Source organism: Magallana gigas, chromosome 5 (assembly GCF_963853765.1).
Source record: "Magallana gigas chromosome 5, xbMagGiga1.1, whole genome shotgun sequence".
Classification (NCBI taxonomy): domain Eukaryota; kingdom Metazoa; phylum Mollusca; class Bivalvia; order Ostreida; family Ostreidae; genus Magallana; species Magallana gigas.
The window spans coordinates 42,360,406-42,387,228 of record NC_088857.1 but is presented as its reverse complement, the minus strand read 5'-3'; the positions used below and the strand labels follow the sequence as shown (position 1 = coordinate 42,387,228).

At 34.2% G+C, this 26,823-nt stretch overlaps 3 protein-coding genes and 3 long non-coding RNA genes across 10 annotated transcripts; 3 read left to right on the top strand and 3 right to left on the bottom strand.

Moving 5' to 3' along the window:
* The first annotated feature begins 287 nt into the window (after positions 1-287).
* Positions 288-2,117, top strand: LOC136275629 (V-type proton ATPase subunit F-like). The gene is made up of 5 exons (XM_066085244.1): positions 288-332; positions 542-629; positions 1,021-1,103; positions 1,326-1,448; positions 1,808-2,117. Exons 1-5 carry the CDS (start codon positions 288-290, stop codon positions 1,835-1,837), a joined length of 369 nt encoding a protein of 122 aa, XP_065941316.1. The 3' UTR covers positions 1,838-2,117.
* A 2,933-nt stretch (positions 2,118-5,050) lies between these two features.
* LOC105323171 (uncharacterized) lies at positions 5,051-12,402 on the top strand. Of its 4 annotated transcripts, none has more exons than XM_034448342.2 (19): positions 5,051-5,347; positions 6,458-6,845; positions 6,956-7,294; positions 7,419-7,478; positions 7,728-8,069; positions 8,248-8,568; positions 8,826-9,119; positions 9,229-9,324; positions 9,409-9,533; positions 9,819-9,904; positions 10,032-10,122; positions 10,339-10,432; positions 10,521-10,612; positions 10,711-10,783; positions 10,890-11,023; positions 11,121-11,193; positions 11,618-11,693; positions 11,789-11,876; positions 12,235-12,402. In XM_034448342.2, exons 1-19 carry the CDS (start codon positions 5,333-5,335, stop codon positions 12,352-12,354), a joined length of 2,907 nt encoding a protein of 968 aa, XP_034304233.2. In that variant the 5' UTR covers positions 5,051-5,332; the 3' UTR covers positions 12,355-12,402. The 4 variants fall into 4 exon arrangements, with proteins under 4 accessions (XP_034304233.2, XP_034304224.2, XP_034304228.2 ...); XM_034448333.2 differs by having other exon boundaries at positions 10,518-10,612; XM_034448337.2 differs by having other exon boundaries at positions 5,053-5,347; positions 10,518-10,612; positions 10,893-11,023.
* Positions 12,403-12,421: 19 nt separating this feature from the next.
* On the bottom strand, positions 12,422-13,531 carry LOC105327732 (uncharacterized). The gene is made up of 3 exons (XR_002199027.3): positions 13,372-13,531; positions 12,920-13,084; positions 12,422-12,779 (listed from the first exon to the last, which is right to left on the bottom strand). It is a non-coding gene; the product is annotated as an uncharacterized lncRNA (long non-coding RNA).
* A 3,820-nt stretch (positions 13,532-17,351) lies between these two features.
* On the top strand, positions 17,352-20,834 carry LOC105327740 (uncharacterized). Of its 2 annotated transcripts, XR_010714230.1 has the most exons (8): positions 17,352-17,448; positions 17,533-17,657; positions 18,188-18,273; positions 18,402-18,492; positions 18,725-19,637; positions 20,081-20,156; positions 20,249-20,336; positions 20,698-20,747. XR_010714230.1 is itself a non-coding variant. In XM_066085594.1 (4 exons), the coding sequence occupies exons 1-4, from the start codon at positions 19,544-19,546 to the stop codon at positions 20,815-20,817; spliced, it is 378 nt and encodes a 125-aa protein (XP_065941666.1). In that variant the 5' UTR covers positions 19,390-19,543; the 3' UTR covers positions 20,818-20,834. The 2 variants fall into 2 exon arrangements, 1 of the variants encoding a protein (XP_065941666.1); XM_066085594.1 differs by lacking the exons at positions 17,352-17,448; positions 17,533-17,657; positions 18,188-18,273; positions 18,402-18,492 and having other exon boundaries at positions 19,390-19,637; positions 20,698-20,834.
* LOC136275728 (uncharacterized) lies at positions 20,202-23,166 on the bottom strand. The gene is made up of 3 exons (XR_010714231.1): positions 23,008-23,166; positions 22,190-22,354; positions 20,202-21,219 (listed from the first exon to the last, which is right to left on the bottom strand). It is a non-coding gene; the product is annotated as an uncharacterized lncRNA (long non-coding RNA).
* A 249-nt stretch (positions 23,167-23,415) lies between these two features.
* On the bottom strand, positions 23,416-26,676 carry LOC136275729 (uncharacterized). The gene is made up of 3 exons (XR_010714232.1): positions 26,367-26,676; positions 24,361-24,534; positions 23,416-23,738 (listed from the first exon to the last, which is right to left on the bottom strand). It is a non-coding gene; the product is annotated as an uncharacterized lncRNA (long non-coding RNA).
* Between the last annotated feature and the right edge of the window lie 147 nt (positions 26,677-26,823).

Sequence of the window (26,823 nt, the reverse complement as noted above, 5' to 3'; positions counted from 1 at the left end):
GTCAAAACAAGTTAAAAATGATGCTGTTTCAAATGAAATATGCACTGATTGCATAGTCTTAGCTCGAAAGCCAGACAAATCTTGTTGATTTGAAAGAGCCATGGCTGAGTGGCTAGCAATGAAATAGACAGGCCTACATCACATTGCTGTTTGACACAACTACCAAAGGCCAAGCTCTTGTTAAAATGGTTCTATATGAAAAGGACCATATACAGATTTACCAAATTCACATTTTTAGTTGATAAGTCAACTCATTCATAATCATATATAGCGGGGCAGGAGAAATAATGAAGGACCAGACCAGGATTGAAACCTGGCCCCCTGAATCTCTAGTGAGATGTTCTGCCAACTGAGCCATAATCGGAAAAGTTGATATAGATATTAGACAAGTCGACTTCTACATGTACCTGTAAATTGGTCAATATATAATCTTGATATAAGTTGTGGCAGAACTATGCAGTGTTATCATAAAAAAGTCATATTAATGATAATTAAAATGTTGATTTATTAAGTCAAATATTGTACAGGTCTGTGATTTTTTTTTCAGGACACTTGTACAGGTTTCTTATTAGGAGGTATAGGTGAATTGAACAAAAAGAGAGAACCAAATTTCCTTGTTGTCGACAAAAGTAAGAACAGTGAAGTTAACCATTCAAATTCACGAAGTCTCTATTTACCATTCAGATAAATAAACCTGCATATTAGATATCCTTAAAAATATTTAATATTTAAAAATTGTAAAAGTTAAAAATTGTTAGCAGATAGTACATGTAGTAGAAATCCATTATACATGTATAGTTATAAAAGTTCACATTCGGATGTGACTTTTATAATGAGATACTGATCTGAAATTGAAATAAATGTTATAAATTTAAAATACTTATTCCATTTACTACTAAAGGAGTGTTTAATATTAATTGGTTTCTATTCCTTCATGTATTTATTTTATGCTCTTTCATAATTTATAATCAGTCAAATATAACAGATATCAGTCTAAAAGCCGTTGATTTTGTTCTTTAGATACCAGCAGACATGACATTGAGGAAGCTTTCCGAGGATTTCTGAAGAGAGACGACATTGCCATTATTCTGATTAATCAGACAGTATGTACTGTTGTATAGTTTGCTTGTAGATGTCAATAAACTGAATATTATTAATGATCTTTGCTATATATGATTTCCGCCATGCAAAATTTCACTTCCATAGGAGATTGATGTGTATTCATCAGTTGCAGTTTTACAGGATTAGAATGATTTATTCAAAATCTATATAATATGTAACACCAGTAGCATGCTTAGCAATGTCATGAGTTATCGTCTCTTTAGATTGCAGAAGAAATCAGGTATGTTATTGATTCCCATGATCAGCCAATCCCAGCTGTACTAGAAATCCCCAGCAAAGATTCACCATACGATTCTAGTAAAGATTCCATTCTACGACGTGCCAAGGTAAAACTCTCGGTCAAATGTGTACTCCCACCTTTATTTGTGCTTATCAAAATATGTAGTTCTTTGTATGTAAGAATATGTGATTATAATTCCAAGTAGTTAAGAGTTGCTATAGATATGTCAAAAGTGAATTATATACAGTATGACAATTTTAATATACATGTATATAAAATAGACTTAGTATACTCGATTATGTACCATACAGTTTACTGGGGCAATATAGTACATCGATTCCATATTTATTTAATATTTATCAATTTGCCTTAAATGTGACAGTGACTTGAGCAGTCAAGTTAATAATAAGATCATAATGCAAGAACATTACATGTATAAATCAATTTCTGGTGGTTTCTTTGTAGGGCATGTTTTCTGCTGAGGACATGAGATGAGGATTGAGAGCTGTAGAGTAACTGTGGTTAATATATGTATATATGTGTAGTGTATTTACTCGGAGTCCGGATGCACCATTACTAGTGAATGGCAATATCAGCAAATCATTCAAGTCTGTTTGTGATGAATTATAAACATTCCATTGAAATTATGATAAGTTCAGATGTGCAGTCAATGAAACCTGGAAAATGATTGTATCTTTGACAACTTAGAGAGTAAAAATTCTTGGTAATATCTAGTCATTAGATGCTATATTTATTAAAAGAAAAAATATAAAGACCATGTCGTTTGTTGTTTATCATGATTTCTCAGTTTCCAAAACCTTGCAAAAGCATTGAACACCAAATATGTAGCTAAGCAGAATAATTAGACATTGTCTGTAACCTAGTGGAATCATTAGACATTGTGTCTGTAACCTAGTGGAATCATTAGACATTGTGTCTGAAACCTAGTGGAATCATTAGACATTGTGTCTGTAACCTAGGGGTATCATTAGACATTGTGTCTGTAACCTAGGGGTATCATTAGACATTGTGTCTGTAACCTAGGGGTATCATTAGACATTGTGTCTGTAACCTAGTGGAATCATTAGACATTGTGTCTGAAACCTAGTGGAATCATTAGACATTGTGTCTGTAACCTAGTGGAATCATTAGACATTGTGTCTGTAACCTAGTGGATTCATTAGACATTGTGTCTGTAACCTAGTGGAATCATTAGACATTGTGTCTGTAACCTAGTGGAATCATTAGACATTGTGTCTGTAACCTAGGGGTATCATTAGACATTGTGTCTGTAACCTAGTGGAATCATAAGATACTGAGCCTGTAACTAAGAGAGTATCATTGGACACAGAGTTTGTTACGTTTCTGAATAATTGTACAGCAATTCTGTACCTTAGTAGAGTCATTGGACAAATGTATGCACTGCTGAATTTGCAAAATCTTTGGACGTCAATTCTGTAAGCTAGTGCAGTCGTTGGACACAATAACATTGCAAAATCGTAGCTAATGAGAGGTGAAATACTCATGCATTGAGTTTGTAACCTGCATTATTGGACATCAAGTCTGTAACCTAGTTGAATCATTGGAAACAGAGTATTAACATAACAACACCTTTTGCGTCTGTAGCCTAGTGCAATCATTGGAAACTGAGTCTGTAGGCTAGCGGAAGTATTCGATACCAAATCTGTAACCTAGTTAAATCATTGGACAAATGTATGTAACTTTGTGGGATCATTTGACATTAATTAAGATCGTAACCTAGCTGAATCATTGGATATTGAGTCTGTAACTAAGCAGAATCATTAGACACAGAGTCTATCAGTCTATTATAAATCATTGCACACCGTAAATGTAACAAGGGGGTAATGTAACCTACCTGAATAATTGTACACCAATCCGGAAGCTAATAAAATCATTTTATTGATGTACATGTATGTAACCTAGCGGAATCACAGGACAGTCTGTACCAAAGTAAAATCATTGTACATCAACTATGTAACCAGAGACATAAATAACATGTTATTTATGTCTCTGATGTAACCTAGCATAAACATTAGGCACCGACTAGTCTGTAACATAAAAGTATCATTAGACACAAAGTTTGTAACCTAGCAGAATCATAAGACCCAGAGTTTGTAACCGATCGAAATAAGTGCACACCGAGAATTAAGCTATAGTGGAATCCGTTCGCCGTTGAATCTGTAACCTGGCGGAATAACATGTATTAATACAGGGTCTGTAACCTTGTTAAATCTTTGGAAAAGTGTATGTACCCTAGTTTACCGGAAACATAGCGGAGTCATAGAACACCCACTATGTATTAAACATAAAGGAATCGATGGACGCCGTGTTTGTGACATAGTGGACACCTAGGGGGATCATTTGATTTGTAATCTAGAGGAATCGCTGCACATACAACTTGTTTACTAATTTTGCACGTCACTAAATCTTACGATAAACAAGACTTAAAGCTTTGAATTTTATCAGCCTGAAAGGAAAACTATTTGTAATTACTGTACAGGATGACTGCAGAGTAATTGAAACATAACAATAACTTTAACTTGCAGAAAAAGTGTTTCAATTTTAAAACAACAAGCACCCTTTCCCTACATACATGTAATTACATAATTCCTTTTTTTATATTTTAAGCATACGGAGTTTGAGTTAGATTATCTGCTGTAAAACAACGTGCCGATCACATATTTGTTTTTAATAAGAAATTTTGTAAAAACGTAAAACAAAGCATTTTATAGGGACGAAATGTAACCATGATTATGCAAACAGCCATTGCCCCCTCCAGGATTTGTCATGTCATAGGCGTCGGAACAGGGGGTGAGGGTGCTAGGGGGACTTAGCCCCCCCCCTTCTACTTTTTTTTGCAAAGTTAGACCTAACCATTAGGCACATAGCATCAGAGAGGGTTCAGCCCCCCCCCCCCCCCCCCCCCACTTTTTCTTGGAGCAAAGATAATTGTTCCTAAATTTACGTAGAAAAGATGGAAATAATGAGAAGTTGGAGTCATGGGTAAACTGCCCCCCCCCCGCCCCCCTCCCCCCACGAAATAGCACTCATTAGGGTGTCCGGTCAAGTCGTACACAGACCAACTCGTATACAGGTCAACTCGTATACAAAATTTCCGCATAAAAACAATAATTGTTAAAACAACAAGCGCGATGTTTCTTGCTTCTCCAAACGGATGACTTCTTAAAGGCAAATTAAGATACTCCTCATTATTTTGTTGACTCTATAGTAACACAAGTCCTACTCTATTGTAGGTATGGGGTTATTTACTAAAATTGATGAAAATCTTATCATAGAAAGTATACGGGAATTTTTTGTATACGAGTTGACTTTCGGTTTAGCATACCTATTTTATATGCGGAATTTTTTGTATACTAGTTTACTTTTATTTTTTTTATGCGGAAATTTTTGTATACGAGTTGACCTGTATACGAGTTGGTCTGTGTACGACTTGACTGTAAATCCGGATTAGGTATATCATGATTTGGGGGGGGGGGGGGGGGAATTTTGATCGGTAAGAAAAATTTCTTTGGAACCATAGGTAACCCCCCCCCCCCCCACCACCACCACCACGGATTAGGATTGTCATGATTTTGGGATTTTTTTTTATTGATAAAGATCTCTGAGGATTAGTCAGCCCCCCCCCCCCCCACACACACACTTTCAATTTGCTTCCGACGCCACTGCATGTGACGTCCCTTCCTGAAACAACAGAATGATGAAGACATTTAACATGCATTTGTTTACACCAAACACCTGCAAATCAATCAGAACGGAACTATTTCGTTAAAATCAATAAAGTTTGGCACGGATTCAAAGTTAGCTCTTGATATATTCCATGTCTATAACATGATTGACTGGTCCATTAAATGTCTTGTCACTGAATTAGATTCACCAGGAAGGTAAGAAAATGAGGACAAACAGATTTCTGGAGGAACATTTGACATCGGTGAACAGAAAGTTGACAAAATGTTATGTATAGAGGTAAGATATTCTCTTATTTCCATAAATAGTCAAAATAAGGTTAATATCTGCATGTGCATATTGTGAACTGTTGCTGAATCCAAAACAATTCTGATCAATGCTTTTCTTGTAGAGTAACAGTTTCTCAATACATAATACAATTAAAGTCAAATATACGGACCAAGCAGAGAATGCCGAACTACAAATGTATATGATTTTAAATCTCCTTTGAATTTATTCTGTAGTCTTAAATTTTTTTTTTAAATCTTACCGTGTAGATTCATCGGGTATGACGCGTCATGTAGACTGACAAAATTCTCATGTACATACCATATTACGACAGAATTCAACATTGCTTAGCTGTTACTAGTGCGAAATGATTCAAGCTGGCCACAATTGCTTTACAGAATACAGAATAATATTAGATCCTTATGCTACTAGCTATTTTAAAAACAGCACAAAATCGTAAGTTAACGATTGGCCAACCTACTCAAGAATCGCCCCAGTTACACATTTTTGTTAAAATCCTGTAAATTCGATTAAAAAGTTCTACAAACTCAAACAAGAATATACTAGTTCATTGAATAGATTTATTAATACATGTGTTAATAATGTCTTCCCGTTTAAAGGGCATGGTCACGATTTTGGTCAAAAATTATTTTTCCGATTTTTTAAATATTTACAATGCTTCAGAAAGGCATTTTTAATAGGGAACCGAATTTTGAGTGTCATTTGTTGAGTTATAAGCAAGTTATAGAGCTTGAAATTCTTCGCTATGTTAACAAAGCGTTTGTTTACATTTTGAACGTTGAAGTAAAGGTTTCAGTTTTAAACCTAAAACGAATGTGTTAAACGTTAGCAACTGTTTATCTATGCTTAAAATAAATAAAAAGATTGACAAATAAGCTGGAATTTTTTTTTCACTGGTATATTGAACTTATGTAAACAAAAACAAGGTACGAGCCTTGTTTACATGTTAGAGAATTGTGAGCCCTGTATATTGCTTATAACTCTACGAAAGACTCTTAAATTTAATTTGATCATTATAAATGCATTTTTAAAGCATTGTAAATAATAAAAAAAAAAAAAAAATGACCAAAATCGTGACCATGCTCCTTTAATAAAATTTAGAATCATTCCTTACAGACAACTGACACGGCTTCTGTTATGACCGAACCCCCTTACGACAGACAAGACAGTGGCTATCCAGACAGCTTGGTTGCCTTGGAAACACATCATACATGTATTAGAAAAAACTATAAAAAACTTAAAGAGGAAATGGAACCAAACGAGATCCTTGATTATCTTGTTCAGTATGAAATTCTTGACACTGATGAAAACACCCACCTTCTGAAAGAATGCCGAGCAAGGAAGTGTGATATCATTTTACGTAAATTGATAAAGAATCCAGATCCAGAGAAATTTATCAAAATGATGAAAAATATAATAGCTGATGAATGCTGCAGTTTTGGGCACCTGTTATGTTCCGCTGCATATGCAATGGAAAGTTCAAATGATGGTAAATCAAAATGCACTATCATCACAAATTACTAGTATTTTACGACTCTTAGACTGTCTTGAAAAAGCCTTTTAATTTAATCCCTTTAAAGCCTTTATTTCATTTTTTAGGCTTAGATTCCTCAAACACACGTCTACATTACAATCTGAAGCAACACGGGAAACATCGAGAAAAGTTATTGACAGAAATTAGAAAACGCATTAATGTTTTGAGTTCCAACAGCATTTTGGACGATTTCCTCCAAGAGGATCTTATTTCTGTAGACGAGCATGAGGAAATATCACGCATTACAAACAAAGATGAAGCGGCGAAAAAGATTCTGAAATATAGTGAGAAAAACAGACCCGGGTCCTTTTCAAGAAAACTGCTCTCCATTTTGAAATTCCATGAATTAGATGATCTTGCTGAGAGCCTTCAGCAAGATGTACCGGCGGAGGGCGATACTGCAGGTTGTATACATGATTAATTCATACTAAGATAATGTAGCCCGACTTTCAAAAACTTTGAAATTCTGTTTTGATATTTTATCTCCGTTTTGGAACTAAACCATTAACCTGTGTTTCTCATCTCCAGACAATGAAAGACCACTAACAGTTGAAATGGTGAACGGATGGATGTTCCTCCCTACCGAAGGTAGTTGCAACCTTATTTTCCATACAGTTAAATACTGATTAAAATATCATTTCAAAAATATGTTTTATTCATTTTGGAATCATTTTTTTGGCCTTGGTATGTACATATGTATAATTGTGTTGCCAAATTAAAGTTAATCAATATTTTAGTACCCTTACCTAAGGGCTAGTATAAGAAATATTTCTAGCGAAAAAAGAATATCATTTACCAGAAAATTTGTTGCACCACAAGTTATATTTAATATGTCAGCCTCCAGCTCTACTGTTAAATCAGTGGAATTGAGAATCACACATGTTGACGGCAGTGAAAGCTTAAGAGTATACAGAGCTCTGAAACAAGAAATTCCAGAATCAGAAGACAAGATTATGCAAGGAATACACTCAACCATTGATCGTTTGTCGGAGGGGTCCATTACAATCTGGCTACGCACAGAATCCAGCGACGCAAAGGAAAAATTGAGACATTTCATAGAAAGTGGAGACATTTCCACATTCTTAGAAAGTTTGTTCAAGACGAAGGGCGTTCGGAAACTTTTGACAAAGGATAAATACAAAATACAAATTGAAATCAAAGTTAAGAATGCTACTGAAGGTACACATATAATGCAAACATGTACATGTCAATTTAATAAAATTTTAAAATATACAATACATTGCATAATAATTTCTAACTGTATAGAATCATTGATACCCATTCATGAAACGGTGGATAATTTTCTGTAAGAATGACATCTTCATTATTTATCATGTAACTTAATCTTCATTTTGAGGTTCCAAGCCAACTGCATTTCAACCAAAGAAAGAGTCTGACACGAGGCACAAAGCCCGTTTGGACCGATGTGAAAGCTTTTTATTGGAAGAGCTAGAACCAGGATGTTTGGTACGGGACACAGAGATGGGACATATCTTTAGTTCTGTAAAGGCGGACATAGAAAACAGGAAAACCAGGACGGACAAAGTAAAGTTGTTGTTGGAACATCTAAAAAAGGAGTCCGAAGAAACGATTGAACTTGTACTAGACAGACTGAAAGAGAAAAACAGATATGTTTATGATAAACTGTTTCCAAACGTGGAAAAATTCCAAGATTTAGGTGAGTATTAATTAAAGTAAAAGTAGTAAAGAAGTACCAACTGAGAAATCTGACAACATAAAAGACAATGAATTTTCTGCATACATACAATGTAAACTCTATATCGTCTCTATATGTATTATTTATCCATGGAAAATGCTATGTTTCACTTATACTTACCCCTAATCGTCGTCAATGGTGTCAATGCATGCAGGCCTTTTAATTACATGTATATGGAACAATTTTCGTTGTAACGTAATTTGAAGCAATATTTTCAGACATCGAACACATCAAGAGCAATATCCTGGACAATTTGCCGGAGATATTAGATGTGATGAGTGTCGCAGCCCTTCAGACCCCTTTCGTGAGTGCTGGGATCATGTCTTACGAGGAGCTCGACTCGCTACACATGAGCAGCGAGAGTGTTCGAACAGAAAACTTACATTTTGTTCGGATGGTTTTACATAGAGGAGATGAAGCCGTCAGGATTTTTCTTGTCGCCCTTGAAAACTCAATTGGAATGGACATTAAAAGACTTTTAAATAAAATGGACACACTCCAAGTTAGCAAAGGTATAGCAGTAACACAAATTATTGAGCAATGCAAGATTTTTAAATCCCTAATTTTTATGACTTTTATTGAAGGACAAGTTGTATTGATAATTTGTGTTCTATTTTATAGATGAAAGAAGGAACGCAAAAATTGAATATGAAGCTTTTAATGAGGAAAATGGATTATTGTTCCAAGGAAACTTTTTGCTGGAGCTTATGTCAGAAGGTAATGTCTGTAATTACCTAAATGATCCGTAGAGCAATGAAAATGACGAGCTTGTGTTAAGATTAGAAATGTTCTTTATCCAAGGCAAAAGCGAAAATATGAATTCAGAGTGTCTGTATGTCAGAGAGGAAGAACCGCAGCAACACTTCGAACATCCGGGTCTTGAACAGCCGGGCAGTCAGTCCGAGGAATCCACCTCCTCAGACAGTGTAAATATGTGAATAGTGTTGTATACGTATTTATATCTCTCTCTCTCTCTCTCTCTCTCTCTCTCTCTCTCTCTCTCTCTCTCTCTCTCTCTCTCTCTGTACGTGTAGTAAAGTTAGAGGATGAGCACATACTGTATACATTTAAGATATTTCATTAATATTTTGCCCGCGCTATTTACGACTTTCCTTTTTTGTCATTCCTTTTTTCTGCTATTTAATGTGTACATTTCCTTAGTATCATATGCGCCTTAGATATTGAATAAACCCATATAACCGACACTGTAGGATTCAAATGGCAATATGCAGAGAGATGTATCGAGCAAGGAGTCACTGATTAGAGAATTGGAATCCGACACATCAAGTATACTTTCGTAAGTTTACTATCATTTCAATTTAAATTGGTAATATTGTTAGCGTTTAACGTTCATGTAACCAGTAATCTCGAAGAATAAATGATAGCTATAATAAAACTTTAATTATTCAACTTCTTTTCATCAGGAAACTGACGAGAAAACTAGGAAAAGTAGAATACGTCGTTGATATACGATGCATATTATCAACGCGAGATGTTAGCAAAAGGGCACGAATGGTGAGTCCGAATATATTCCTGACACGTAGACCAATCTTGTGGCTAAATAGTATTTGTTTAAAATTTGAATTGAAAACATTGCATGTTTTCCTCATTACAATAAAATGATAAAACTTATTAAGGAGTTACGGAGTAAAAGAATTCAATTTTATGAGAACCATGATTTTTCTTGATGATCCCTGAAATAATTATTCTAATTCTAACTAACTTATATAGGAGAGAGTAAAGACGAAATATCCTAAAAAGTACGGCGCAATCAAAGACGAGGTTTTAAAACTAAACACTGTTTTAAACAAACTGCAAAGTCTGAGTAAGTTATCATATACCAGATGATACTGTATAAAACTTCGTCCGTATCAAATTCACTTTATAATGACTGCTATCATTCATAAAAGCAGGTCGCATCTTCAAGGATGGTGGTGGTGATGATGATGATGGCGATGGCGATGATGATGATATCGAGCAGCAACTTGTAGAAGATTTGTCAGAGGTTTGATTTTAGTTGATAGATTTTTTAAGAGAAAGTAATAGAGTGTAACCCATATAGAGAGCACATTTTAATTCTGATTTATACGGTTTTTCTTTAAGACTCTATCTTTGACGGAAACAACTCGTAATGAAAGTCAAATGTCAGCTTTGGTGGTTAAATCGACGGATGAGGGTACGTAATACACGAAACTGTAAAGTCTGAGTAAGTTATCATGAATGTGAATAAAACGTTGTTCTTATCAAATTCACTTTATAATCTCTGCAATCATCCATAAAAGCAGGTCACATCTTCAAGGATAAGGTTGGGTTTCTTACCAATTGGAATGGTGATGATAAGGATGATGATGATGATGGTGGTGGTGATGATGGCGATGATGATAATGAGCCGCTACTTATAGAGGATTGGTCCGAGGTTTGATTTTAGTTTATAGATTTTTAAGAGAAAGTATTGGAGTTTAAGGTGATTAGAGAGCACATTTTACTTCTGATTTATGCGCTTCTTCTTTAAGACTCTATCTTCGCCGGAAACAACTCTTCGTTTTCAGAGACAACTGTCAGCCTTGGTTAAATCGACAGACGAGGGTACGCAATTCTACATATGACAAAAAACATCTTAAACTTTCATTATATGATTATAGATATAAAATAAGATACATAGATCTGTAGATATTCAATATACTGTATACAGGGTTATTTCCGCCCGTGTTATTTTCGTCCTTTTAACTGACAAGCGGTTTCGCCCCGTTTAGAATTCGTCCAGACAAAGTTGTGTTAAGACAGATTGTTTGAGACATTGGATTTCGTCCAGTTTTAAATTCGCCCGCTGACAACGAGGGCAAAAGAGATGAAAATAAAACGGGAGCAAATATTTCCTTGAATACAGTAATATCAATAGAATTATTAACATTAAAATATACAGTGTAGGATTTAAGCAAGAGGGCATTGTTAAAAAACCCAAATCTATTAATTCGTTTTAACTCGTATTGCAATCTGTATGACTGTCTAGACAGTGCCATGGACAGCGATGAGGATGTACCGGAGGATCTAAATGTTCTCAGTCGAAAATCTTCCAAATACCAGAGGTGATACAAGCTTAATTAAAAACTCGAGTGCAAATTGAAGGAAGATTAGTTTTAAAATGTGTTTTACTATGATTAATTTTATTTTTACATTTCAGCATCTTAGTGGGAAAGTTGCATGAGCTTGAGACTGTGCAAAATGTGATATATATTTTCAGAGTCATATCGGAAGAAGAAATGCAATTGGTAACTATAAAGCATTTGTGAACGTTGAATGTATGTTGAAAATTTACATTAACACTGAACTAGATTATAAACAACACATGCATCAAACATTACAATGTATGAAGATTATCTGGAAAGTGTTTAATTTACTCAAAACGATCTTATTGGTTGTTATTGTAATGAATATCAATTTTCATTGTCGATTGAAATAAAATAACTCGTTTTCGGGGGGAAAATATCATGTATGACAGAGATACAGGAATCGAAATTACGATAGTTCGATAATCGATTAAACCACTGACCAAAAAGTTTGAGACATGTTAAAATGAAAAGAAAAAAAACACTCTCTATACTCTAAAACAACATATTTTCTTCACAGATGGCAGTTAAGAACATTCTGAACGAAGAACAGTATAAAAGGCTAGAAAAATACATTATCAAGCTTCAAGTCATCAGTAACAAAATAGAGGAAGCGACATGGTTGGCAAAAGTGGCGTAATAAATGAACATGAGTGTCTTTGTATGAATGCAGCGGACGCATGTGAATGTGACTCCTTTCAATAAAGTATAGGTTTACTTTTATTATAAAGTAACTGTATGCTTTAAGCAATGAAATACAGCAAAACACATTTCATGACACAATTAGAACAAAGAATCTGCAGCTTAATATCCATTTATGTTATGGAGTAAAGAAGATAATTAATGGAACAGCCACCGCCAAAAACCCGGAGGCGACATTGTAGGAACAGCCATTATGGTTATCGTGAAGCCAAGGGTTATCGTGAAGCCAAGGGTTTATCTCGTTATTGCAATTTTCCGAGTAGCAAAACTTGAAACAGTCGTTGTTTGGATTGGAGTATATGCAGTCGCCCGTAACTAGTTGAGGTTCACAACCGCGCAAGACAGAGTTGATCTTTCCAGTTTCTGTAAAAAAAAAAAAAAAATCCAAAAAATCCCCTAAAAAACCAAATCCTAAATATTTGGAATTGAAATTTTTGTGCCTTGAATCTTAATATTTTTGACGGACGGTATACTGAGTATTTATTTAAACATGGAATACATACTCTCATTGATTTGTTTGCGGTGCGAACAAGACCAGGTACTATTGCAATGAATGAAAGTCGTAATGGATGCCGGGTCATTCAAACATTGGAAGTCCTTTTCCTGTGTGAAATCAATTCCGGCACATGACAGGCAGGTAAAGTATCGGACATGATTGGACCAAGCAACTGAAATAAAAATGTCCTCGTGGAGAGAGAGAGAGAGAGAGAGAGAGAGAGAGAGAGAGAGAGAGAGAGTAAAATAATGTTTGTTTAATCGCTTACCATACACTCCAAACTTTGAGCACGATACTTATGATATTTAAAAAGCAATATACCCGGTATATGAAATGTACATGTAATCAACATTTTAGAATATCTATTAACTTTATGTCTTCATGTTTGAAAATCTTAAAATCATATTTAAAATTTGGAAAATATCAATAAATAATATTTTGATAATATGATTAAGTTACCTTGTACTAGTAATGATGAAAAAACCAAAAAGACAGAGGTTTTCATGTTTCTTTTCGACTCCATTGCAAGCAGAATACGGGGCTTCCGGATGTCGATAAATGCAGTTTAAGCTTGAAATCGCTAGATGGTTCGGTAACTAGAATTTGTACTGAATGAGACATCTTCCCTTATCACGAAAATCGGAGGCCCACGCCTTTTTGGGTGTTTCGACGGACCGTAGTTAGTCTGTGAAGTGGTTTTCCCGTCTTATCTCATTAATACAAATTAAACATTACACAGAGATGTTGTTACATAAGCTGCCCATGCAGGAATACGTGCACGTGACAAACCCGTAATTTTCGGAACATCCATTTTTGGGATAGTCTCGGCATGCAGGACCGAAATACTGAATCTACTTGTTTTGTGCCTGAAGTGACATGGATAGTGGCTCATGACGAAACAGATCTTTAATAAATTCTACATGGGTAATACGGAGAAAACTATACTTCTTGAGTTGTTATGAATTGAAGTAAATATACTTCATATTTATATTTGGATATTTTAAAAAGAATAAAACAAAATAAAATAAATGGAGCTAACAAATAAAACGAAAACGGCAAGAAAAGCATTCAGCTTTTTTTAAAATACCTTTTAACAAGTTCATTTGTTCTAAAATACGATTTAGTTCATTAAGTGCGACCGAGTGTAGAGTACAGTGTGAAAGGTGATTAATAAAAAAACCCACTACAAATTGTAAGATAAATTATTTAATTTTTGATATGATTGTTTATTAATATTAAAGGCCAAAAACCTTTTTACATACTTCTGAAATACCGGTATTTTTTTTAATTTTTTTTTTTACAAAATTCGTAAAAAATGACCCCAGAAAATTTTCAAATGTCTTCGAATATTCTATGATTTAGATACCCCCCCCCCCCAACAAAACCTGATTCCCCATAAAATTGAAATGCGTAAATACCAACTATATATATATCAAAGAAAAATAAAGTATGTCGTCTTACGTATATTGAAGCGATCCTCTGTGTAGCAGTAGTTTTTGCAGGGTCGGGAGTCGTCGTGGATAGATATTTGTTCCGTATTGTTCACACATTCCGTCTTCATCCATGGCTTGTTCACGGTGAATGAACAAGTAAAACATTGGTTTCCGTTCGGAGTGGTTACCATTGCAACCGATCCTGAAACATTATAGATGACTTTTTTACATTTCAGAATACATCTTTGCTTTATAAAATAAACACACGACGAACACGCCTCACTAAAAAAAACCCTCTTTTGAAGCTACTCTAGGCGCAGGACTACTTAACCCTCCAAGATAACGAAATTATACTAGATACATATACACTAATCTCTCCTTCTATATAAAGTGAAGATTTAAATATCATTAACAATGAGAAGATAGACATCTCAAAAGACCATGTTTTATAAAAAACATTTAGACGAATGAGAATTGTAGAGTGGCTGAGATCGACCTAAACAACATACAAGTAGTTGAAGGTCACTGCACCGGCCCTATCTCATTCACAGGCACATGTTGGTAGAAATCTGAACCATAATTTAAAAAGAAAGAAAATACACGTGGGCTTTAAACAAAGACGCTTTTAGCCACATGACAAAGGGAATTTTATGGCATATGATTTTACACAAAGATGACCTGATACGTCCTTAACCCCTGACCATGAAAAGTTGGTTCAAGGTTACTACACAATATATTCACTCGAACACTCCCTGGGTAAAATGTGATTCTGACTGTGTCATGCAAGGATTGGGCAATATGCTGGGATTTTACACAGAGGTCCATATGCCCTTGACGTCTGACCCAGAAAGCCGGTTCCAGGCCACTAGACACTCCTTTACCCAGGAACACTCTTTTGGTAGTTATTGAGCTAGATAGGATGAATGTGAAAAAAAAATGAACTTTGTTCATAATCATTGCACAATCCTTTCACGTAAGCTCTCTTTTGGTAAAAGTTGACCAAAGAGCAGAAAATATTTGCATTTTAGAAGGATTTCATATAAAGATGTTATTAGACCTTGAACTTTGACCATGACAAGTGATTCAAGATCACTGCACATCTTTTACTTATGAAAATTTATAAAGAGAGGCTTAAGCCAAAATGGGCCAAGCTACACGTACATATGTATAAAAGAGACAAGGTGCTCCGAAGTGATGGTTGATGAACAGACAGACGAACTTGATGATAATTATTGGAGACTTAAACTAAATGCGAACTAAATTCAAACGATATAAAAATAAATTGAAAAGATAAGATCAATCGACACCCACACACATATACACAACAAAACACAAATTAATGATACATGTATAAGTAAAGCACGTGCTAGGAGAGAAAACTCAAGTTATATGACATATGTTCGCAGATTATTAGCGGTTGTATTTACCTGTTCTAAAAAGGAATCTAAGACAATTTAATGTTTTTAAAAGTCTTTCGCTTGTTATCAATGCACTGTCTCTTGAATGTTTGATATTGAATTTAAGAATATTAATAAGAACTCTGTACACATTCTTAAATAAAAAAGCAATTCGTAAACTGTATCTTTATAAAAAAAAAAGTCAGATTAAATTAATTATAAATGATAGCAAATGATTAACAATCTTCTTAAAGAAATAGAACATCCTGTTCACTTAGATCATCATTAATACATTCGTGCGATTATTTAAAAACACATTAGAGGGCTTGTTAAACTTAAGAAGTGAACAGACAAATTTAAAATTAGTTTACTTATTTTTTTTCCAATGTGTTTCATGTTATTTTTAAGTTAAACAAACACATCGGGGAGCTTGTTAAAATTAAGAAGTGAAAAGACAAATTTAGAATTAGTTTACTTAATTTTTTTTTTCAATTTGGCTTAAGTTATTTTTTAGTTAAACAAAATTAACTTTAGAATTTCTGAATTCATTTTATAATAAGGATATATTGATTATAATGAATAAGAGGTATTATAGTTTCAAGAACATCGTTCGAATATGTTTTAAATAAAACTACTAGTACATATGTTTTGAAATAATAAACAATGATGTAAAATAAAAGTATCCATGCGACAACCATGCTCATATTAATAGAAATCTTCTCGAGGTAACAATGCGCTCTACATTTGTTATGACAGAAGTTAGTTTTACAACATATCATCAGTCCTGTAAAGGCGGATATAGAAAACAGGAAAACCAGGACGGACAGAGTCAAGTTGTTGTTGGAACAAACAGGAGTCCGAGGACACGATTAAACTTGTGTTAGACAGACTGAAAGAGAAAAACAGATATATCTATAATACACTGTTTCCAAACGTGGAAAAATTCCAAGATTTAGAGTATTTAATTAATGTAAAAGTAGTAATCAATTACATACTGAAAAATCTGACAACATAAAAGAGGATGAATTTTTTGCATACATACAATGTTAACTATTTATCGTCACTATATGTATTATTTGTCCATGGAAAGTGCAATCTTTCACTTATACTTACCCCTAATCGTCGTCAATGGTGCCAATGCAAGCCTTTAAATTACATGTATATGAAACAATTTTCGTTGTAACATACTTTGAAGTAATGTTTTTAGACATCGAACAAATCAAGAGTAATATTCTTGACAATTTACCGGAGATATTAGATGTGATGAGTGTCGCAGCCCTTCAGACCCCTTTCGTGAGTGCTGGGATCATGTCTTACGAGGAGCTCGACTCGCTACACATGAACAGCGAGAGTGTTCGAACAGAAAACTAACATTTTGTTCGGATGGTTTTACATAGAGGAGATGAAGCCGTCAGGATTTTTCTTGTCGCCCTTGAAAACTCAATTGGAATGGACAACAAAAGACTTTTAAATACAATAGAAACTCTCCAAGTTGGCAAAGGTAAAGCAGTAACAAAAATAATTGAGCGATGCAAGATTTTTAAATCCCTAATTATAATGACTTTTATTGAAGGACAAGTTGTATTGATAATTTATGTTCTATTTTAAAGATGAAAGAATGAACGCGAAAATTGAATATGAAGCTTTTAATGAGGAAAATGGATTATTGTTCCAAGGAAACTTTTTACTGGAGCTAATGTCAGAAGGTAATGTCTGTAATTACCTAAATAATCCGTAGAGCAATGAAAGTGACGAGCTTGTGTTAAAATTAGAAATGTTCTTTATCCAAGGCAAAAGCGAAAATATGAAAACAGAGTGTCTGTATGTCAGAGAGGAAGAACCGCAGCAACACATGGAACATCCGGGTCCTGAACAGCCGGGCAATCAGTCCGAGGTATCCACCTCCTCAGACAGTGTAAGTATGTGAATAGTGTAGTATTTATATTCTCTCTCTCTCTCTCTCTTTTATTTTTCTGCTTTTATTATTTACAATGCTTTAGGAATGCATTTCTAATGATCAAATGAAATTTGGGTGCCAGTCGATGAGTTTTAAGCAAGATACAGGGCTCACAATTCTTCGTCATGTAAACAAGGCTCGTGCCCTGTTTTTATTTACATAGGTTCAATAAACCAGTAAAAAGTTTTTTTCAAGCTGATTTGTCTATCTTCTTATTCATTTAAAGCATAAATAAACAGTTCCATTTATTTAAGGTCTAAAACTGGAATTTACACTTCAACATTCAAAATGTAAAGAAACGCTTTGTTTACATAGCGAAGAATTGTAAGCTCTGTAACTCGCTAATGACTCAACAAATGACACTCAAATTTTGGTTGCCTATTACAAATGCCTAACTGAAGCATTGTAAACATTAAAATCGAGAGAAAAAAAATAGACCAAAATCGTGACCATGCCCCTTTGAATAAATCCATTGACCGACACTGTAGGATTCTAGTGGCAACATACAGAGAGATGTATCGAGCAAGGAGTCACGGATTAGAGAATTGGAATCTGACACATCAAGTATAATCTCGTAAGTGAACGATCATTTCAATTTAAATTGGTGATATTGTTAGCGTTTAGCGTTCATGTAACCAGTAATCTAGAAGAATAAATGATAGCTAGAATAAAACTTTAATTATTCAACTTCTTTTTTATCAGAAAACTGACGAGAAAACTAGGAAAAGTAGAATACGTCGTTGATATACGATGCATATTACCAACGCGAGATGTTAGCAAAAGTACACGAATGGTGAGTCCAAATACATTGTATATTCCTGACACGAAGAACAAGAAGAACAATCTCGTGGCACACTAGAATGTGTTTAAATTTGAATTGAAAACAGTTCATGTTTTCCTCATTGAAATAACCTGATAAATCTTATTAAGGAGTTACGGAGTTAAGGCCTTCAATTTTATGAGAACCATGGTTTTTCTTGATGATCCCTGCAATAATTATTCTAATTCTAAACTAACTTATATAGGAGAGAGTAAAGACGAAATATCCTAAAAAGTTCGACACAATTAAAGACGAGGGTTTAAAACTAAACACTGTTTTAACCAAACTGCAAAGTCTGGGTAAGTTATCATATACATGTACCATAATGAAGATAAATAACTTCGTTCGTATCAAATTCTTCATAATGCCTGCAATCATCCATAAAAGCAGGTCGCATCTTCAATGGTAAGGTTGGGTTTCTTACCAATTGGAATGATGATGATGATATGGATAATGATGGAAATGATGATGGTGAAGGCGATGATGATGATATCGAGCAGCAACTTATAGAAGATTTGTCAGAGGTTTGATTTTAGTTTATGGATTTTTTTTTAAAGAGAAAGTAATTGAGTGTGAGCCATTTAGAGAGGACATTTTAATTCTGATTTATACGGTTTTTCTTTAAAACTTTATCTTTGTCCGAAACAACTCGTTTTGAAAGTCAAATGTCAGCTTTGGTGGTTAAATCGACGGATGAGGGTACGTAATTCACAAAACTTTAAATTCTGAGTAAGTTATCATGAAGGTGAATAAAACTTCGTTCTTATCAATTTCACTTGATAATCTCTGCAATCAACCTTAAAAGCAGGTTGCATCTTCAAGGATAAGGTTGAGTTTCTCACCAATTGGAATGATGATGATAAGGATGATGATCATGATGATGGTGGTGGTGATGATGATGGCGATGATGATAATGAGTCGCTTCTTATAGAGGATTGGTCCGAGGTTTGATTTTAGTTTATAGATTTTTAAGAGAAAGTAGTGGAGTTTAAGGTGATTAGAGAGCACATTTTAGTTCTGATTTATGCGCTTTTTCTTTAAGAATCTATCTTCACCGGAAACAACTCTTCGTTTTCAGAGACAACTGTCAGCTTTGGTGGTTAAATCGACAGACGAGGGTACGCAATTCTACATACCGAACATGTATGACAAAACATCTTAAACTTTCATTATATGATTATAGACATAAAATAAGATACATGTACATAGATCTGTAGATATTCATGTACTGTATACAAGGTTATTTTAGCCCGTGTTATTTTCGCCCTTTTAGCTGACAAACGGTTTCGCCCCGTTTAGAATTCGCCCAGACAAAGTTGTGTTAAGACAGATTGAGACATAGGAATCCGCCCAGTTTTAAATTCGCCCGCTGACAACGAGGGCAAAAGGGGTAAAAATAAAACAGGGGCGAAAATTTTCTTGCATACAATAATATCAATAGAATTATTAACATTTAAATATACACTGTAGGACTTAAATAAGAGGGCTTTGTAAAAAAAAAAACCCACTGTAAATCTATTAATTCGTTTTAACTCATATTGCAATCTGTATGACTGTCTAGACAGTACCATGGACAGCGATGAGGATGTACCGGAGGATCTAAATGTTCTCAGTCGAAAATCTTCCAAATACCAGAGGTGATACAAGCTTAATTAAAAACTCGAGTGCAAATTGATAGAAGATCAGTTTTAAAATATGTTTTATTATGATTTTTTTTTTTACATTTCAGCATCTTAGTGCGAAAGTTGCATGAGCTTGAGACTGTGCAAAATGTGATGAATATTTTCAGAGTCATATCGGAAGAAGAGATGCAATTGGTATCTATAAAGCATTTGTGAACGTTGAATGTATGTTAAAAATTTACATTAACACTGAACTTTATCATAAACGACACATGCATCAAACATTACAATGTATGAAGATTATCTGGAAAGTGTTTACTTTACTCAAAACGATCTTATTGGTTGTTATTGTAATGAATATCAATTTTTTTAATTGTCGATTGAAATAAAATAATCGGGAGGAAAATATCAAAGACATGTATGACAGAGATTCAGGAATCGAAATTACGATAGTTCGAAAATCAATTAAATCACTGACCTTAAAAGTTTGAGACATGTTAAAATGATAAAAAATAAAACACTCTCTATACTGTAAAACAACATATTTTCGTTACAGATGGCAGTTAAGAACATTCTGAGCGAAGAACAGTATAAAAGGCTAGAAAAATACATTATCAAGCTTCAAGTCATCAGCAACAAAATAGAAGAAGCCACAGGGTTGGCAAAAGTGGCGTAATAAATGAACTTGAGTGTCTTTGTATGATTGCAGCGGACGCATGTGAATTGACTCCTTTCAATAAAGTAAAAGTTTACTTTATAAAGTAACTGTATGCTTTAAGCAATGAAATACAGCAAAACACATTTCATGACACAATTAGAACAAATAATCTGCAGCTTAATATCCATTTATGTTATGGAGTAAAGAAGATAATTAATGGAACAGCCACCGCCAAAAACCCGGAGGCGACATTGTAGGAACAGCCATTAGGGTTATCGTGAAGCCAAGGGTTTGTCTCGTTATTGCAATTTTCCGAGTAGCAAAACTTGAAACAGTCGTTGTTTGGATTGGAGTATATGCATTCGCCCGTAATTAAGGGAGGTTCACAACCGCGCAAGACAGAGTTGATCTTTCCAGTTTCTGTGAAAAAACAAAAAACAAAAAAAACAAATGTTAAATACATTGTATTTGCAATCCAAATTTTTGTGCCATAAATCTTAAAGAGACAGTACGGCGCATCTTATCGAAAAACCGACTTGAAAAAATTTTCCGATCGGGTTCGGTATTTTTGTACTGCTCATGAATGTATAAACTTTTAGAAAATTACAAAGCTCTCCATGCAATAAATCTATTTATTTCATTAAAATTAATAATTACGTATAACCTATCACATAAATAAATCGCAACGTGTTCGGGGTTCAGCCTTCTATACTATTACGCATGCGTATTTACTGTAAAAAAAACACATGCAGGGCTTGCGAAAAATCTCCTGGACAGGTTTGTTGATAAAATATGTCTTTTCTACTTCTCATAGGTAATAACTGTTCAAAGTTTTTAAAATAGCCACAGTTATTATTTTGTAAGCATGTATTTTTCGTGTTTATCATTGGAGTTGCTACAACCTAAATTTATTTTTATAAATGAGGCCCCTTGAGGGGTTATTTGACATATTTATGTTATTTTTATTTTCATTTTTAAATGAACCTAAATTGGTAAACCATTTATAAATTATCGAGTAAGTAAGGGTGTGTTTCATTTAGAGAATCGCTTTAACCTCGTTTTCCATGATGACTGTAGTGGAACGAAGATCTTATAGTTTTCAGCACGTGTCAATTACTGTCAATCAAAGTCCACGTGGTACAAATAAACGATATAAGATTATTCCGGTTTGTACGACCCTTGAATTTCCGGAAGCTCATAATTACGTTAATTAAGTATGTAAAAGGGATTTTCATGTATTTCAACTATTACAATAAACGTTATTTCTTATTTTCTAACTATACAATAGGTAAATCTGAAGTTATTCACACATGTGTTTTCAGCTGTACTGTCTCTTTAATGTTTGTGACGGACGGTATACTGAGTATTTATTTAAACACGGAATACATACTCAGATTGATTTGTTTGCGGTGCGAACAAGGCCAGGTACTATTGCAGTGAATGAAAGTCTTAATGGACGCTGTGTCATTCAAACATTGGAGGTCCTTTTCCTGTTTGAAATCAATTCCGGAACATGACAGGCAGGTGAAGTACTGTACATCATTGGACCAAACAACTGAAATAAAAATGTCCACGTGGAGAGAGAGAGAGAGAGAGAGAGAGAGAGAGAGAGAGAGAGAGAGAGAGAGAGTAAAATAATGATTGTTTAATCGTTTACCATACACTCCAAACTTTGAGCCCGATATGATATCAAAGCAATATACCCGGTATATGAAATGTACATGTAATCAACATTTTACTTTATTATACTTTCATGTTAAATACTGAAATCTGATTGGTTTAGACACAGTTGATAATCCGTTCTATTACCCTCAGCGTTAGCAACACACTTAGTAATGGGTAACACAACGAATTGTTACATGCGCGTAAATTATGCGCGTATGGTTCGCCGTAGAATTAACGTCATTTCTATTTAAAAGCAGTAAAAACATCAATAAAATTAAGACATTCAGTATAATAAAATAAATAGTACCTGTTTGGGAGGATAACAGTTGAAGTTGAAACCCCTCGAAAACCATTGTCAACCTCCGCTTCGCGTCGGTTGACAATTGTGTTCTTGGGGTGTCAATTTCAACTGTTACCCTCCCAAACAGGCACTATTTATATAATATCGATCTATTACCTTTATGTCTTTTCATGTTTGAAAATCTTAAAATCATATTAAATGATCGGAGAATAAATAATATTTTCATAATATGATTAAGTTACCTTGTACTAGTATTGATGAAAAAACCAAGAAGACAGAGGTTTTCATGTTTCCTTTCAACTCCATTGCAAGCAGAATACGGGGCTTCCGGATGTCGATACATACAGTTTAAGCTTGAAATCGCTAGATGGTTCGGTAACTAGAATTTGTACTGAATGAGACATCTTCCCTTATCACGAAAATCGGAGGTCCACGCCTTTCTGGGTGTTTCGATGGGCCGTAGTTAGTCTGTGAAGTGGTTTTCCCGTCTTATCTCATTAATACAAATTAAACATTACGGTGATTAGAGTAGGAGGCGCACATATTTCCGATATTTGAGATTTCGCGATTTGATCCGATTCTTAAACAAACAAACAAACAAACAGACGCCAAAGATTCATTGTTTTCAATCATTTACTTTAAAAATGTACATTGTGTAACATTTACAAATAAATAACACAACTATGAGACTTTACAAATGAAAAATGCAGTGAGACCAGGAGAGAAACTGAAAATCATCCTAAAAGACTTGCAAACACACAGTAAATCACAACAAGAATTGATAGGTTTTGTGTGGCCGCCTTGGAACAGTCGAAGTTATCACAAAATGTCACATGGTCTGTACCCACAGAAATGTTGTTACATAAGCTGCCCATGCAGGAATACGTGCACGTGACAAACCCGTCATTTTCGGAACATCCATTTTTGGGATAGTCACGGCAGGACCGAAATACTGAATCTACTTGTTTTGTGCCTGAAGTGACATGGAAAGTGGCTTATGACAAAACAAATCTTTTATAAATTCTACATGAGTAAGACAGAGAAAATTATACTTTTTGAGTTATTATGAATTGAAGGAAATATACTTCATATTTATATTCATATTTGGATATTTTGAAAGGAATAAAATAAAAATAAATAAATCGAGCTAACAAATAAAACTAAAACGGCAAGAAAAGCATTCAGCCTTTTTTTTTTTTTTTTTTACCTTTTAACAAGTTCATTTGTTCTAAAATACGATTTAGTTCATTAAGTGCGACCGAGTGTAGTGTACATTGCGAAAGGTGATTCATAAAAAAAACCACTACAAATTGTAAGATTAATTATTTAATTTTTAATAAGATTGTTGATTTATTTTAAAGGCAAAAACATTTTTTACATACTACTGAAATACCGTTATTTTTTTTTATTTTTTTATTTTTTTTTTTTTACAAAATTCGTAAAAAAAATGACCCCAGAAGATTTTCAAATGTTTGCGAATGATTTTATGATTAAGATACCCCCACCCCTACAAACAAATCCTGATTCCCCTCAAAATTGAAATGCGTAAATACCAACTATATATATCAAAAGAAAAATAAGATATGTCGTCTTACGTATATTGAACCGTTCCTCTGTGTAGCAGTAGTTTTTGCAGGGTCGGGAGTCGTCGTGGATAGATATTTGTTCCGTATTGTTCACACATTCCGTCTTCATCCATGGCTTGTTCACGGTGAATGAACAAGTAAAACATCGGTTTCCGGTCGGAGTGGTTACCATGGCAACCGATCCTGAAACATTACAGTTGACTTTTTTTTTACATTTCAGAATACATCTTTGCTTTATAAAATAAACACATGACAAACACGCCCCACTGAAAAAAACCCCTCTCCGTCGATTGAACCTATTCTAGGCGCAGGCCTACTCAACCCTCCAAGATAACGAAAATATACCAGATACATATACACTAACCTATCCTTCAATATAAAGTACAAATTCAGCTATCATTAACAATGAGAAGGTGGACATCTCAAAAGTTTTGTAAAAGACATTTAGACGAATGAGAATTGTATAGTGACTGAGATTGACCTAAACAACGTACATGTAGCTGCACCGATCTCATTCACAGGCACATGTTGGTAGAAGTCTAAACCTTAATTAAAAAAGAAAGAAAATACACGTGGGCTTTACACAAAGACGCTTTTAGCCTTATGACAAAGGGAATTTTATGGCATATGATTTTACACAAAGATGACCTGATACGTCCTTGACCTCTGACAAAGAAAAGTTGGTTCAAGGTTACTACACAATATATTCACTCGAACACTCCCTGGGTAAAATGTGATTCTGACTGTGTCATGCAAGGATTGGGCAATATGCTGGGATTTTACACAGGGGTCCATATGCCCTTGACATCTGACCCAGAAAACTGGTTCCAGGCCACTAGACACTCCTTTACCCAGGAACACTCTTTTGGTGGTTATTGAGCTAAATAGGATGAATGTAAAAAAAAATGAACTTTGTTCATAATCACTGCACAATCCTTCCCTTAAGCTCTCTTTTGGTAAAAGTTGACCAAAGAGCAGAAAATATTTGCATTTTACAAGGATTTCATATAAAGATGTTATTAGACATTGAACTTTGACCATGACACGTGATTCAAGATCACTGCACATCTTTTACTTATGAAAATTTATAAAGAGAGGCTTAAGCGAAAATGGGCCAAGCTACACGTATAAAAGAGACAAGGTGCTCCGAATAATGGTTGATGGACAGACAGACGAACTTAATGATAATTATTGGAGACTTAACAAACTAAACGCGAACTAAATTCAAACGATATAAAAATAAATTGAAAAGATAAGATCCATCGACACACAACATAACACAAATTAATGATATAGGTAAAGCATGTGCTAGGAGAGAAAACTCTAGCTAGATGACTTATGTTCGCAGATTATTAGCGGTTGTATTTCCCTGTTCTAAAAAAGGAATCTAAGACAATTTAATGTTTTTAAAAGTCTTTCGCTTGCTATCAATGCACTGTCTCTTAAATGTTTGATTGAATTTAAGAATATTAATAAGAACTCGGTACACATTCTTAAATAAAAAAGCAATTTGCTAACTGTATCTTTATAAAAAAAAAAACTATGAAGTCAGATTAAATTAATTATAAATGATAGCAAATGATGAACAATCTTCTTAAAGAAATAGAACATCCTGTTCACTTATATCATCATTAATACATTCATGCGATTATTTAGAAACATATCAAAGGGCTTGTTAAATTTAAGAAGTGAAAAGACAAATCTAAAATTAGTTTACTTAAATTTTTTCCAATGTGTTTCATGTTATTTTTAAGTTAAACAAACACATCGGAGAGCTTGTTAAAATGGAGAAGTAAAAAGACAAATTTAAAATTTATTTACTTATTTTTTTTTTCAATTTGGTTTAAGCTATTTTTTAGTTAAACAAAATTAACTTTAGAATTTCTTAATTCATTATAAAATAAGGATATATTGATTAAAATGAATAAGATGTATTATAGTTTCAAGAACATCGTTCGAATATGTTAAATAATAGTACTAGTACATATGTTTTGAAATAATAAAACAATATTTACCGCAGATGTAAAATAAAAGTATCCCTGCGACAACCATTCTCATGTTATCAGAAGTCTCCTCGAGGTAACAATGCGCTCTACATTTGTTTTGACAGAAGTTAGTTTGACAACATATGAGAAAATTTCATATCAACTTTCACTGTTTTCCAGGGGGGACATTAAGGGGACAGTGTTAGCTAATGGCTGCACTTTTTAGCACCCATCGGTAGTTTTGGACATTGTTTTCCTTTCACGGAAGCAAAGTCAAAGCACTCAATTCCATTAGAGACCGGCAAGTGTGCCATCTTCTGCCGAAAAAGAAAAACAGCACTTCATTTACCCCCTTAATTTTTCCCAAAGGGATCAATTTGTTTCAATTTCTAAGTCAGGTTCCAAGGTAAATCTTCTACCGCCCCGGATCAGAATGTTTGTAAACACAAGGATGGCGGTCTCGTAGATAAAAACCATTAGTTATCGC